We start from the raw sequence: 13,012 nt of genomic DNA, 5'->3' as shown, positions 1-13,012 counted from the left end.
AGGAGATGTAATTTGAGTGCTCCTAGTTGATTTACTGAAAATCATCTTCAAGGATGGAACCACATCTGTGGGGAACCAACACCAACCTTCTCAACCCTCAGGGCCCCCAGGAGCTCCTGCTTCCTTATCTTGTAATACTTGCAGGATTTCCTCCTGTTTTGTGGATTTCTTCCTGTTTTGTGGATGTGGTTTTGGCACAACCTCGAGGTGCAGGTGCCTTCCCACTGCACAGAACCTCACAGACCTTCCCAGGAGGGAATTCATCCCTGAATTATTCATTTTTGGGAATGATTTATTTGTTGGTGGCACAGCCTGTGATGCCTGGAAAACACATCCAACATTCCTGGAGACATTTCCTGCCTGGACAAGGAGATTGAACCCAGAGAGAGGGAAAAGGGACAGGGAATACTCACCAGAATCCCTGGCTCAATGCTGGAGTCTCCTGAGCTCAACCTCCTCCTGAACCTCGGCTGGAAAATGCAAAGAGAACAAAATCCTGAGCTCATCACAAACCAGAGGAATGGAGGGGAATTCCCAACTCAGCCTGACAGGACCCAGGGAATGGATTCCCACTGAGGGCAGGGAGAGATGGGATATTGGGAAGGAATTGTTCCCTGGGAGGGTGGGGAGGCCCTGGGATGGATTTCCCAGAGCACCTGGGGCTGCCCCTGGATCCCTGGCAGTGTCCAAGGCCAGGCTGGAATAACTGGGATAATGGAAGGTGTCCTTGCCCATGGCAGGGGTGGATTTGGATGATCCTTAAGGTCCCTCCAAACCCAAACCATTCCATAAAGCCATGATTATTAAAATGTCCAGGCTTTGCTTTATTTTTAGGCCTCTCTTTGGGTGCCAAGCTCTTCAAAGATCCCTCAGTTTGAGAAAAACCACTCCAAAAAGGAGCTGAAAACAGCCAAATTCTTGGCCTGCTGCAAAGCCCGAGCTCCATAAGCTGTGGTTGTTTGCATTGTGCTTCTGTGTCAAGAAATATCCCAAAGAGAAGGAGGAATTTATGGAAAGTGTAACACTTACCAGGGACAACATTCCCAGAAGCCGGGGGTGCTTAACCCTTCCTTTGGTAATAAAAACCATAAAAATTCAAGTTCTCCTGGATTCAGCCACCTGGGATTTGTGGCTATATCTCATTTATCAATTCCTTAAATGCATTCTGAGCCATATCTTGGGAATGATCAGATGGGAAATCAGCTGAAAATCAAATACAAAGCAGCACCTCCCTCTCTTATTTTCCAAACTCTGTTTTCCAAACCCTGTTTCTCAAACCCTATTTTCCAAGCTCTAGTTTCCAAGCCCTATTTTCCCAAACATGCATCATTAAAATAACCAGGTTACAGCAAACAGGTTTCCTTTCCACTCATGATTAGCAAATCAGACAATGGTGCTTTGTCAAAATCCCGATTAAATTTCCCAGAACTTCCAGAGGAGAGGGGATTTCACCTGGCTCTTGGATGCTGGGTTCAGATGGATGAATGCCACTCGGAGGAACTGCTGGACAAAGGAGGCCGGAGGAACTGAAAGGGAGAGAGCTCAGAACTGTTCACATTAAACAAAATTATTTCATAAATTCATCAAATTTGGCAGACTCAAAAACTCAACTATCCCATTTTTCTTGCACTGGGAATGCAGATAACAAAATGCTCTGGGATTGGGAATTTAAGTAACAAAATGGTCTGGGATTGGGAATTTAAATAATAAAATGGTCTGAGACAGGCTCTTCCTTAGAGGCTTCATGTGGATCCATTCCCAGCTCCTCCAGGACAACATTCCTGCCCAGCCAACCTGGACTCATTCCCCAGGCAGAGCAATTTAGAGCTGCACTATTCATAAATACACATTTATTTTTCATTAGAAATGCATAATTACAGCATTTTTAAAGCATTTTTCCCCTAGAAAAGTAGTTAAGCAACAGTACAAACAGAATTGTTAGTCTTCTGCAAATACAGTTTTCATGACACTGAACAGAAAACACCAGCAAAAGGCCAAGACTTGCTGTCAAGGAATTTTTCCTTTTTTTGAAATATTTTCCTTTTTTTTCTTTTTTTGTTATAAACACCATAGCAAATAAAAAAAAAGGTTGTTCCAACAGTGAAAAATATCTGAGCTCTGGAGCTTTCTCTCTGTGGTAAAGCAGGTGCTGCAGGGCAGCAACACCTGCACCACCTGCGGACATTCCAACGGCGCTTTCACAGGAGGAACCAATGGCATGGGCAGGGACTGAGTCTCACAGTTTGGATGCAGGAGAGTTCTTCCTCTCCCTCTGAAAGGTTTGGTTTGTCCTCTCTGAGGGGCTCGAAGTGCAGCCCATGGGGTTTTTCTGAAGGCCAGGACTTCGATTGGTGTCGTGATGCAGCTCCGGATGAAGCTGGAATTATTCCAGGAGGCCAAGCAGGGCATGGCTGGAGGTTCTGAGGTGTGGCCACAAGCCTGGGAGGAATTTCCAGCCCCTGGCACTCCATTTCTGGCTGGAGTTCACGGCCAGTTCCCCAAGATTCCTCAGTCCTCTTACTGGATTTGGATTGCTCCGTGTTCTATCTGCATTTCTGGCTGGATTGCTGATTGAAGGGAATCAGTGCCCTGCAAAGGGGAACAGGACAGCAGGAAATCAATCCAACAGTGCTTTCTCTTGGTGTTACCAAGCGAATGTGAACTTATTATACAAATATAAAGTGCTTGTGTATACCAGAGGAAAAAATTCCAGAGCAAAATCCACATGGATGTGGGCTCTGTGACAGAGGCACCAAAAATAACATCAAGAGTCCCCATGAAGCCTAACGAGGAGGCTGAAAGAATGCAATTATGATAAAGATCTACAAAATCATGAGTGGCACCAAGGCAATTATTCCCTCTCTCTCCTCAAGAAAAGAACGAGCTCCAAATAAAGGAAATAAACCCAGGGTCTGGCACCAAACGTGCTAAAGCTGTGGAAGGCTCATCCCAACGGAGTGACTTTGGGAATAGGGAGCTGGGCAGGGATCTGCAAGGAAAGGCCACCAAGGATGATCCTGGAAAAGACAGGAGGGAGTTCTGGAGTGCCAGAGCTGTTGGGGTAAGGGGAGTGAAATCACCTGCTGGCCTTGTCCTTGGAATTTCCCAGTTGGAGCAGGATAGTGCCTAAAAATGCTGATTTTCCCCACTGCAGCCTTTCCCTATTTTGGGTGAAGTGAGAACAGCACAACTACAGTCAGCTTTTCCTCAGGGAAAATTCCTCCTGACTCTCCTCACTTTCCAAGGAAAACCAGGAAGAATTAAAAGTGAGCACGACTGATTGAAACCTTCAAAGGAAATCTCTTCACAAACCAACTCGCTGCCTACCAGGAACGATGCTGGGGAGGGATAATCCCATGGCAAACTCCCAAATCCCTGAGAGGCAGGAAAAACACCTCGAGAGCTGTGAGAGGAGCAGCATCCAGAACAGCTGCACTGGCTTGGAGAGAGCCCCTCACACCCAGGAAAGCATCCCCTGCCAGCAGCCGGGATCACAGCACGGGGAAAACTCCCAGCAAAGGGCAAGGAATTCAGCACTTTTCCCCTCTCAACTCCCCCTGATTCCAGAGATCTGCCCTTGCTGCATTTTCCCTCATAAACCCCTGGAATGGATGCTCTGTGCAACACCCTGGACACAGAATTCTCTCTCTGAAAGGATTTCTGTGATTAAAAAAGCCTCATTTGAGGCCCTGCTTTGTGCTCCCAGCCTTGAACCTGCCAGAAGATCCACAAGGGTGGAAAATCCACCAGATTTCCCAGCTTTTAGGTTTTACTACACAGTGTCAACTTACTCATTATTCAAATTAAAATCCCAGGGGTTCAAAACCATCAAGTGTTGCTCCTAAATTCATTTATTTCCCTCTGCCTTGTTGCCAGTAATTGCATTCGGCCACAGGAAATGTTTTTTGCTTGTTTAATTTGAAGGGTATTTTGTGTTTGCTTAGAAGTTCAATGAATTCATGCCAAGGTGCTGAAAAAAATCTATGAGATTGCTAAATTTGATAGCACAAAAGTTTTTAAATAATCCTCCAAGTTTTCTTTCCCATTTAGAGGAGAAGTGTATTGAGTAAACAGAATTTTGATATTATCAAATATCAGCACAAGAGCAACACCAAATATTGATCCAACACTCAGACCTGAAAGGATTACAAGGATTTGTATTTGGAATGATGGTGGGGTTTTTTCCAAATCTAACAAAATTTACCACCAGCATTGCATTGGAGCACAGAATTTTAATCCAAATATTCTGTATTTCTAGACTTCGCAAACTGCTGTCAAAACATGAAAAGAAGCCAAGCAAAAATCATTCACGAATGCACTGAAAATACAGAATTGAAGTGGATTTTGCTCTGCTCCAGTGGAACTCAGAGAAGGGATTCATTTCATGAAAAAAGTTGCAGAAAACTGGTACGTTGTTGTGAGACATGAAATCAATCCACCTTTGTGCTGTTTCAAACAGGGAATTGGCACAGAATCCAAGCCAGGTGGAAAACAAATTCCATTTGAATGAGCTTTGATTGACAAAGAGCTACAAAATCCTCAGGAACATCTCAGCACCTCGACAAAGAACCAGGTGGAAGTGTCAGGGCAGCCTCACTCGGAGGGTTTTCCCTTCCCTCAGATAAGACTTTTCCCTTCAGATAAGAGATCCTTCTCCACAGGACAATTGCGTAGTTTTATCCACAAAAAAAGCTCCTGAGCTATGGATAAACTCAGAGCAATGCAAACACCAAGTTGGTTTCTCCAACTCCTTTCCAGATCCTCGGCTTTCACTCAGTGCAAAGTGAGGCCATATTTATGGCCAACTTGTTTGGGGGCTTGTCTGTTTTTCCTTTCATCCCTTTTGCTGTCACATTCCTTCCCTGCTTTCCCTGGGCTCCCTGTAAACCCCTCTGGTTAACCACAGCATTAAAATCTAACACGGTGCAAAGTGTCCCTGAAGAGGGAGGAACTCCTGGGGTGGCTGCTGCTCTTGGGAACTTTGCTCCGTAACTCCTTCCTGAGGAGGAGCTGGATGAGGAGGGAGCACAGGCACGAGGAGAAACCCCATGGGAGGGAAAAGTGGGAATTCCACAGCACCTGCTTCGCTTATTTGGGGTCATGATCTTTGTGGGCGCTTCCCAACTCCGGGTATCCCGTTATTCTTGGATTTATTAAATCCACAGGAGCAGCAGTGATGGAGAATCCATAAAAAGCAAGGCACAATCCCTGCAGAACACCCTCAGTGTCCAGAGCACTCTTACAAGCAATTAAAAACAAAATATTGACAGGGGCGGTGCTGAGGCAAAAAAAATTCCACAAGCACTTGGCTTCCCCAGGGAGTGGGATTTTCAAAACTACGTGGGACCAAATTCAGAAAAACTTGTTCCAACTGTTTTAAATCAATTTTGTGGTGCTGTCACCGAAGCTTCAAGCTGATGACAGACTTTTCCTGTCTCCGATTCGCAACTGTTCGAAGTGATTAAAAAAGACCAAAAATTCCCCAATAATTCCTCCTCCATAATGGAGAGGATCAAGTGTTCACTTCCAACTGCTGCAGGAATTTCTGTTCATCAAAACAACTGGAAAGCTGCTGTCAGAACAGGAATAACTCTTCTGAGGGAAACCTCAGTATGAAAATACTTTTTGGCTGATTGCAGACACGTTTTTGGTGCTGTCCTTCGCGATGGCTCTCAGCCTTCAAGGACACACTGGTGACCAAAATAACTTCTCCAGAGGCACTGGGCAAGGACAGAAGAGCAGGAGCAGTCAAGGACCATTTCTACCTTAAAAAAAAATTTGATGTTTCTTATTATAAATGATGGTTTTTATGGTTTGGAAAGAGGATCACGAGCTCCCTGTATTTGTGGGTAGATACAAAACACATCTGACAGATGTTTCAAGCAAGTTAAGCACTTTCAGTGGGGGAAATGGAGACAGCTGGAGAAGGAAGGGCTCACTCCGTACTTGGTTGGTGGCAGAGTGGTCTGTCACGGGCGTCAGCTGCACGTACTGCACCTGGATGTCGCTGCCCTGGAGCGGGGAGCCGTCCACGCCGCCGGACGCGGGCTCGGCCGAGGCCACGGCGATGAGCTGAGCCCCCTGCAGCACCTGTGGGGAGGGCAGGAGAGAGAGGCTGAGAACCAGGGAGTGCCAGCAAGGGGCAGCTGCAAGGAGCACAGAGGGGCAGCTGGTCCCAGCTCCGTGCCCAGCAGGGCCAGCCCAGAGCATGGGATTGTGTCCAGGTCTGGGATGTCTCCTGAGGGAGACTCCACACCCTCTCTGACAAGCTGGTCCCACACAGGAGAAGTGCTTCCTCATGTCCAGGTGGAACTTGCCATGCTCAGTTCCTGACCATTCCCTCTTCTCCCATTGCTGGGCCCTCAGAGCAGTGCCTGGTCCATGCTCTGCCCCTCCCTGCAGATGGACACGGATGAGATCTCCTCTCATCTGTCTCTTCCTGAGGCTTCCCAGCTCCCTCATCCCACCCTCTCAAGAGAGATGCACTCCCAGATCAGAAACACCCCATGAACCACCCAAGCTAGAACCAGGAATACCCCCTGAACCATCCAAGCAAACAGAACCAGGAATACCCCCTGAACCATCCAAACAAATCCAGCTCCAACACCAAAACCCACTAAAGGAACCATGAGAGAAGCTGTCCTTCAGTCCCAGGTGCTCCCAGCCACAAGGCTTTCCCCCAGGACATGGAGCACATATGGATTCCCATAGTGGGTTTGTGGGATTGATAATTATGTTAATTATGATAAATTAATTGGGACAGAGTGACAGATCCTACTGTGAGCGTGATAACATCAGCAGCCCAGCAGAAATCACTGAGCAAGATTTTCCTGCGTGAACACCCAAATCCAAGACATTCCTTCCCACAGCCAAGGCATTCATTGCAGCAACATTTGTATTCCTATCAACAGGAAGGTGTGGATTTAGGAATTCCTAATTAATGCTTATGTTTATCCCATCTGCATTTGGCTGGAGAAGACACCAAGTCCCTCAGAGGCTTCAAACCCCACAACAGTTGATCCATCTCAAAGCACTTAAAAATGGCTTTGGGATAAACTCATTTTAATTCCCTTCTTGAAACAAAAATCAGAATAAAATCAATGTATGTAATTAATAACAAGCCCCCCTTGCATTTCTCAAACCCAGCCCCACACTCAGGTTCAGTTTTTATGAGCCACAAATGAGGGATTTTTAAACATCGAACATAATGAACAAAAGGAATCTTTCAAACCAAGGGAAGAGAACAAAGAGCAAAAATAACATTGTTAACAAAGGTTCTGCTGAACAAAGAATGATTTCTCAGCTGATCTGCGGGTGGGTGGCCATGGATGAGGGGGTGGACCCAAATTTCCCCAGAGAGTGTGGGAGGAAGAGGAGGTGACCTCCAGAAATGACCTCCAGGGTGTTGTCAGGATTTTATTGGGATCTTGGGTGTTCTGAGACAGCATCAGCACCAAGCTGCTCAAGGATGTCCCAGTCTGGTTTTACAGGAATAAGCAGAATTCTCTCATCCCACGGTATTAGTTTTGGAAGCACCCGATGCTGTCAGGACCACAGCCTGTCCCACTGATCACCTGCAGGCTGGAAAGGACTTTTTTCTCATTTATTTCTCAACTGTCAAATTCAGCAGGGCTGGGAGTGACTGAACAACCCCACGGGCACAGAATCCTGGAATGCTTTGGGCTGGAGCACCTGGGAGAGTGAAGGTGTCCCTGTCCATGACATGGGGTGGGATGGGATGACCCTAAAATCCCTTCCAACCCAACCATTCCGGGATTCTGGGATTCTCCCCCTGTGTCATCCCACTGACCTGAATCTCTGCCTTTCTCTTGGGGGTTTTCTCTCTCCTCTCCCCCTTTTCTCCCCCTCTATCATTCTCTCTTCAAATCTTGATGATTTGGGACATGAAAACAATTGATCTCCCAAATTTCTAGATTTTGACCCTTCTTCAGTGAGCTATTTCCCACACCAAACATAATAAAATTATTATTAATGATGAAAAGCAGCTACTCTCTCTGCTCCCTTTCCTTCCATGTCCATTTTATCCCATAACAAATAATTCCCACTTAACATTCAACTGCCTGGGCATGAAAGGGAATTTTTTTTAAAAAAGAATAAAATATAGGAAGTTTTCTTTTCATTTCTTTCAAAATTATTCAACCATGGTTTGATTCCCATCACATCCTCTGCTGATTTACTTACCCCTGAGATTTATTCTTTGGGAATCACTTAAGACTTTAAACTCCAAAAACAGGTAAAGGTTTGGGGATAGTGAAGTTTGTTTAAAACACCCATTCCTCAGGCTGGGCCTTGGCAGCTTGAACCTTCTAAACCCCATCTTTGAACCTTCTAAAACACATCTTTGAACCTTTAAAACACATTTTGAACCTTCTAAACTCCATTTTCAAACCTTCTAAAACATTTTGAACCTTCTAAACCCCGTTTTTGAACCTTCTAAACACATTTTGAAGCTCCTAAACCCCATTTTTGAACCTTCTAAAACACATTTTGAACCTTTTAAACACATTTTGAACCTTCTATACTCCATTTTTGAACCTTCTAAAACACCATTTTTGAACCCTCTAAAACATTTTGAACCTTCTAAACCCCATCTTTGAACCTTCTAAACCCCATCTTTGAACCTTCTAAACCCCATTCTTGCTACTGTTTTGAGCTCTTTTATTAATCTGGGCAAGCACATCTGTTTGCCTACCTATAAAAAGCTCAAAACCAAGAACATCAGGATCTTGGTGCCTTTTTTCCATGGTTTTTTTTCCCCATTTCTACAGCAGGAATGCAGGAATGTTTCTTTAAACCAAAGTGAGGTTTGGAATCACAGAACGAGTGGATGTTTCTGGAAGCTGAAAATCCTGGGACACTGATGGCCAAACACATTCCAATGACAAACACAGCTCCTTCAAATGATAAGAAGCTCTGCTGATAAGAGTCCTCTTCGAAAAGATAACTCCCTGTCCCTGATTCTTTTCAGTCTGAAACTTTTGGAGCCTTAAACTAAAACCATCTCCTGCCTTTCGTGCCAACAAAACATTCATTTAGTGGCTCACATCCTGAAAGATTCCAATATAAAGGAAATGCAGTGTTGTGGGATAAGGGCTTTGCAGAAAATCCCACTGCAAGAGCTTGCAGGTGCTTTATTCCCATTAATGTCCCAATTAATTGCTCTGAAAATAAAAGTGTGTTGGGTTAAGGTAGCTGAAAACAAAATAAAAATCATCCACTGCTCTTAAAGTGAGGGTTTCACCAGGAATTTAATGAGCTGCTTCCTAAAGCTTCACTTGGAGACCCTCCCTTCCCCAATGACAACTTCTACCTAAACTTGTTATTTCTTTCTGACGTGAAATGTGAAAAGAAATTCAGCATAAATCAAAGGCACTCCTAAAAGCAGCTCAGAGCAGGGGAACTGTCCCTGCTGTGCATTTCTGGGAGTGCTGAGTGGAACCGTGCAAAAAAGTGACCTTAAATCTGTCAAAGCTTCATTAGGGAACCCCCTGCAGGGCCATAGAACAGGGAGCACCTCCTGGAAATTCCCCAAAATTACAGGCAGGGCAAGGGAAACTGATTTCAGCTCCACGGAGTGGGGAGAAACCAAAAGGAGAATTCCAGAGTGTGTTTTTAGCAGGGGCATTATTTAATTGGATAAGAAGAATAAACCATCCCAGCTGCTTTCTCGGTGATCCAAGATTCCCTTCCCGTCCCGGAGAAACACAGGAACACAACCTGCAGCCCCTGAGTCACCTAAACATCCCCAAATGTCCCTTTTCCTTCTGCCCTGGGCGGCTGGAGTGAGAGGAGTGATGGCAAAGTGTGGCTTTGCTTTGATTTCCAGCAGGGATGGGTTCAGGCCCTGAACAATGACGTCAAATGCATCAAATGCAAACATTTCCATTGAAAATCCACTTGAAACCAGCACACGTGCAAAGGTTAATTACAGTTAATTGGCAGTTGGAGTGCAGATGGAATTTCAGGAGAAATGACTGGTTATGGAAACAGGAGTTACCTCATCTCAGCTCCTTGTATCACATTCAAGGGGATATGGGGAAGAAAGGAAATGGGGATGGTTCCTCTGACTCATCTCCTGCTCCAAGATCCTCCCAGGGAATTGTCCTCCAAGGGAAACTTCTCAGGACAGCTCTGGAGTTACCTGATGGCACTTCCCAAAACCAACCTGCGCTTCAGAGGGATGGAGCACCCCTCCTGCAGGGAAAGGCTTAAAGGGACAATTGGAATTGTTCGACTTGGAGAAGCTTCAGGGTGACCAAACCGTGGCCTTGCAGTGCCTGAAGGAGCTCCAAGAAAGATGGGGAGAGACTTTGGACAAGGGATGGAGTGACAGGACAAAGGGAATGGCTTCCCACTGCCAGAGGGCAGGAGGAGATGGGATATTGGGAAGAAATTCCTCCCTGTGAGGGTGGTGAGGTGCTGGAATGGAATTCCCAGAGAATTTCTGGCTGCCCCATCCTTGGAATTGTCCCCTGCTCCTGCTTGGAGCAACCTGGGATAGTGGAAGATGTCCTATGGCAGGGGTGGCACTGGATGAACTTTAAGGTCCCTTAGGAGTCCCCAAATCTACACAATTGCAAAAGTTTGTGAAAAATGGTTCGGTGCCAGCAGCAACCACGGCAAAATCCATGGAACTGCTTCCCAAAGGAAGAGTTTTCAGGAGTGGGCAATTCCAGATCTCTACAGTAATTCACTATTTTGAGCAATACCAAAAAAGCCTTTGGCTGAAATGGTTGGGGTTGGGTTTTTTTTCAGCAGAATGTTATTGCTGGGTTTTAGTCAATGTACAGCTAAGTAAGGAATGGCTGGATAATCCAGAGAAAAACACTCCAGTGTCAGGGAAATCTTCCTAAACTGGAGCTGCTGGCTGCAAGAGCTCAAGGAACGAGTCACAGACGGGTGACCCAGGCTCCTGCAAGCGACCAGCACTGGGAGAGGTCACTCCAGGGAATACTGAGGGTGACCCACACAGCACCTGCCTGGGTGGGAAAGTTGCTGGAGTGCCATAACCCAGCCAAGAGGGAGAGGATCCCTCATTCCTGAAGGAATGGCTCCCTCTTCATCTCCATCTGAATGTGGCAAATCCCTGCTCGTCTGAAAACTACAAACATGGTTTGAAGTGGCACCCTGGCCTCAAATTCCTGGTGGGATTGGTTCTCTCAGGAGAAATGCTGGAGTATTTGCAGCACTTCCTATGAAATTCTGCTGAAGACTTCAGGCAATTGCAGCGGGAAGAGCATCCAATCTTTTCCTAAAGAAATCCAAAGGAGGATTTGGCCTCTCAGTGCTGCTGAGAAGCTCCATCCCCTCCAATGAGGCTGGCAGTAAATATGCCACTTCAAAAGAGTCCGAGCTGATCAGCGAGGATCTCCCCAAATCCCACCCAGCTGGAAATGTCTGCTCCAATCCCTCACTTTGCCCTCGGAAGGGCCATTTCGCTTCAACTCCAGAAAGAAAAGAGATTTAGGGGGAGCTGCAAATGTTTACATCATAACTGGCAGTGGGGTTTTTTTTTTTAGTAGAAGCAAAATAACATCTGAAAGTTTGGCTCTTGTTGCCAGAGTAACAAAACACTGCTCCTACTGTCCCCGGCAGGATCCCATTAACCGGGAGAAATATGGATGGGGAAAACAAGCACGGAGCGACAGAGAAGTTCTAGGATTGCACAGCTCAGGAAAAGGCCTAAGCAAATGAATCTTCTCCCTCCTCCACTTTAATTGTGGGATGATGTCACCGGCTCGAGTTCCATCTATCAGGATCAGAAGTTTGTGGTGGTTTCAAAGGAAAAGCAGGAGGAGGATGGCAGGAAAAAGCAGAGTGAGGAGCCTGAGCTATAAATCAGCAGCTGGAGAAAGTTCTAAGCCAGTCCTTGTCAATTAAAGAGCACTTAAAGAGCAAACAGTGCTCTGGAGAATTACCTGAATTACATTAACGAGTTTCTAACAGAAACATGCACCAAAAAAACCTGCTCTGGACATAATTCATGGAAAAAAGTTCCCAAAGGCAAGGCAAAGTGGTAACTTGACCCACGTTAAAGAGCAGACTCGGTCCCCTCAGGGTCTGTTCTCTTTAACAGCCCCACTCCTTTGGGAAGATGCTCCCTGATTTCCAGGACAGGGAAGGAATCCAGAACCTGGAGCTGTCTGTTGTCTTTAGTTTTCCTTTTCCACCCAAATCTCCTGACAGGAATGGCAGAGCTCTACTGAACACGAGGAGTTCTCCACATTACAGGGGGTATTTCCATGTGGAAGGGGAATATGAATCCCAGGATTTAGGCTAAAAATAAACATATGGAAAGGCTGGGGTTTAGAATGAAAACCATATGAGAGAACACCTGCACTTCTCCAAATACTCCTACAAAAGGCTACAGGATACTGGTAGGAAAGGAATTAAAACACCCAACTCCAGCTCTAATCCTGGCTTTTATCTCCTAGGAAAGTTCATGTCCAAGGAATCCAAAGGAACAGAAGTTTTATCTATTTTATTTCAATTACTGGCACTGGGCAAGGTGAGTGTGGCTCTGGTGGTGACCAGAATCAGGAGCAGATGGGCTGGATATTAAAAGTGATCCATCATCTCCCACCCCAGAAAATCATCTCTGATGTCCAAACCCTGTCCTGAAGAAAAGCAATTAGGAAAGCTGATGGATTTCCTCCATGGAGGTGGATGTTCTTCCCCACAGCCACTGTCATTTTTTAAAATATTGCTTTTTGATAGATTTAATAACCTCAGAGCTGCACAAATCAGCACCCTCTGATTCCCAGCAGGGCTCCCAGATAAGACATGAATGATCTCAGTTTTCTCCACCTGAGGCTACATCATTTCTGCTGGAATTCCACATGTGCTTCCCTTTAGCCAAGGCACTAAGTGGACAAATGTTTCCCATCCCCTCCCTGGAGAACAGCTTGGGAATTGGTGCTTCTTTCACACCAAGCCTTTGCAATGATGCAAATGTTCTTTTTCTAATTTCCAGCCATAAGATGGAAATGAA

At 45.7% G+C, this 13,012-nt stretch overlaps 1 protein-coding gene across 1 annotated transcript in view; it reads right to left on the bottom strand.

The window, feature by feature from the left end:
• Positions 1–1,908: 1,908 nt before the first annotated feature.
• The window catches only part of BANP (BTG3 associated nuclear protein), a 114,962-nt gene continuing 103,858 nt past the window's right edge, over positions 1,909–13,012 (bottom strand). The window contains exons 12-13 of the mRNA XM_082289773.1: positions 5,947–6,090; positions 1,909–2,589 (exon numbers count right to left, since the gene is read on the bottom strand). Of these exons, the coding sequence (XP_082145899.1) occupies positions 2,518–2,589; positions 5,947–6,090 (216 nt within the window). The 3' untranslated portion in view covers positions 1,909–2,517. The remainder of the gene's footprint in view (positions 2,590–5,946; positions 6,091–13,012) is intronic.

Source organism: Coloeus monedula (genome assembly GCF_965178545.1).
Source record: "Coloeus monedula genome assembly, chromosome: 13".
In the NCBI taxonomy this organism is placed as follows: domain Eukaryota; kingdom Metazoa; phylum Chordata; class Aves; order Passeriformes; family Corvidae; genus Coloeus; species Coloeus monedula.
Note: the sequence above shows the minus strand (reverse complement) of the source record. Positions and strands in the feature narration are given on the sequence as shown.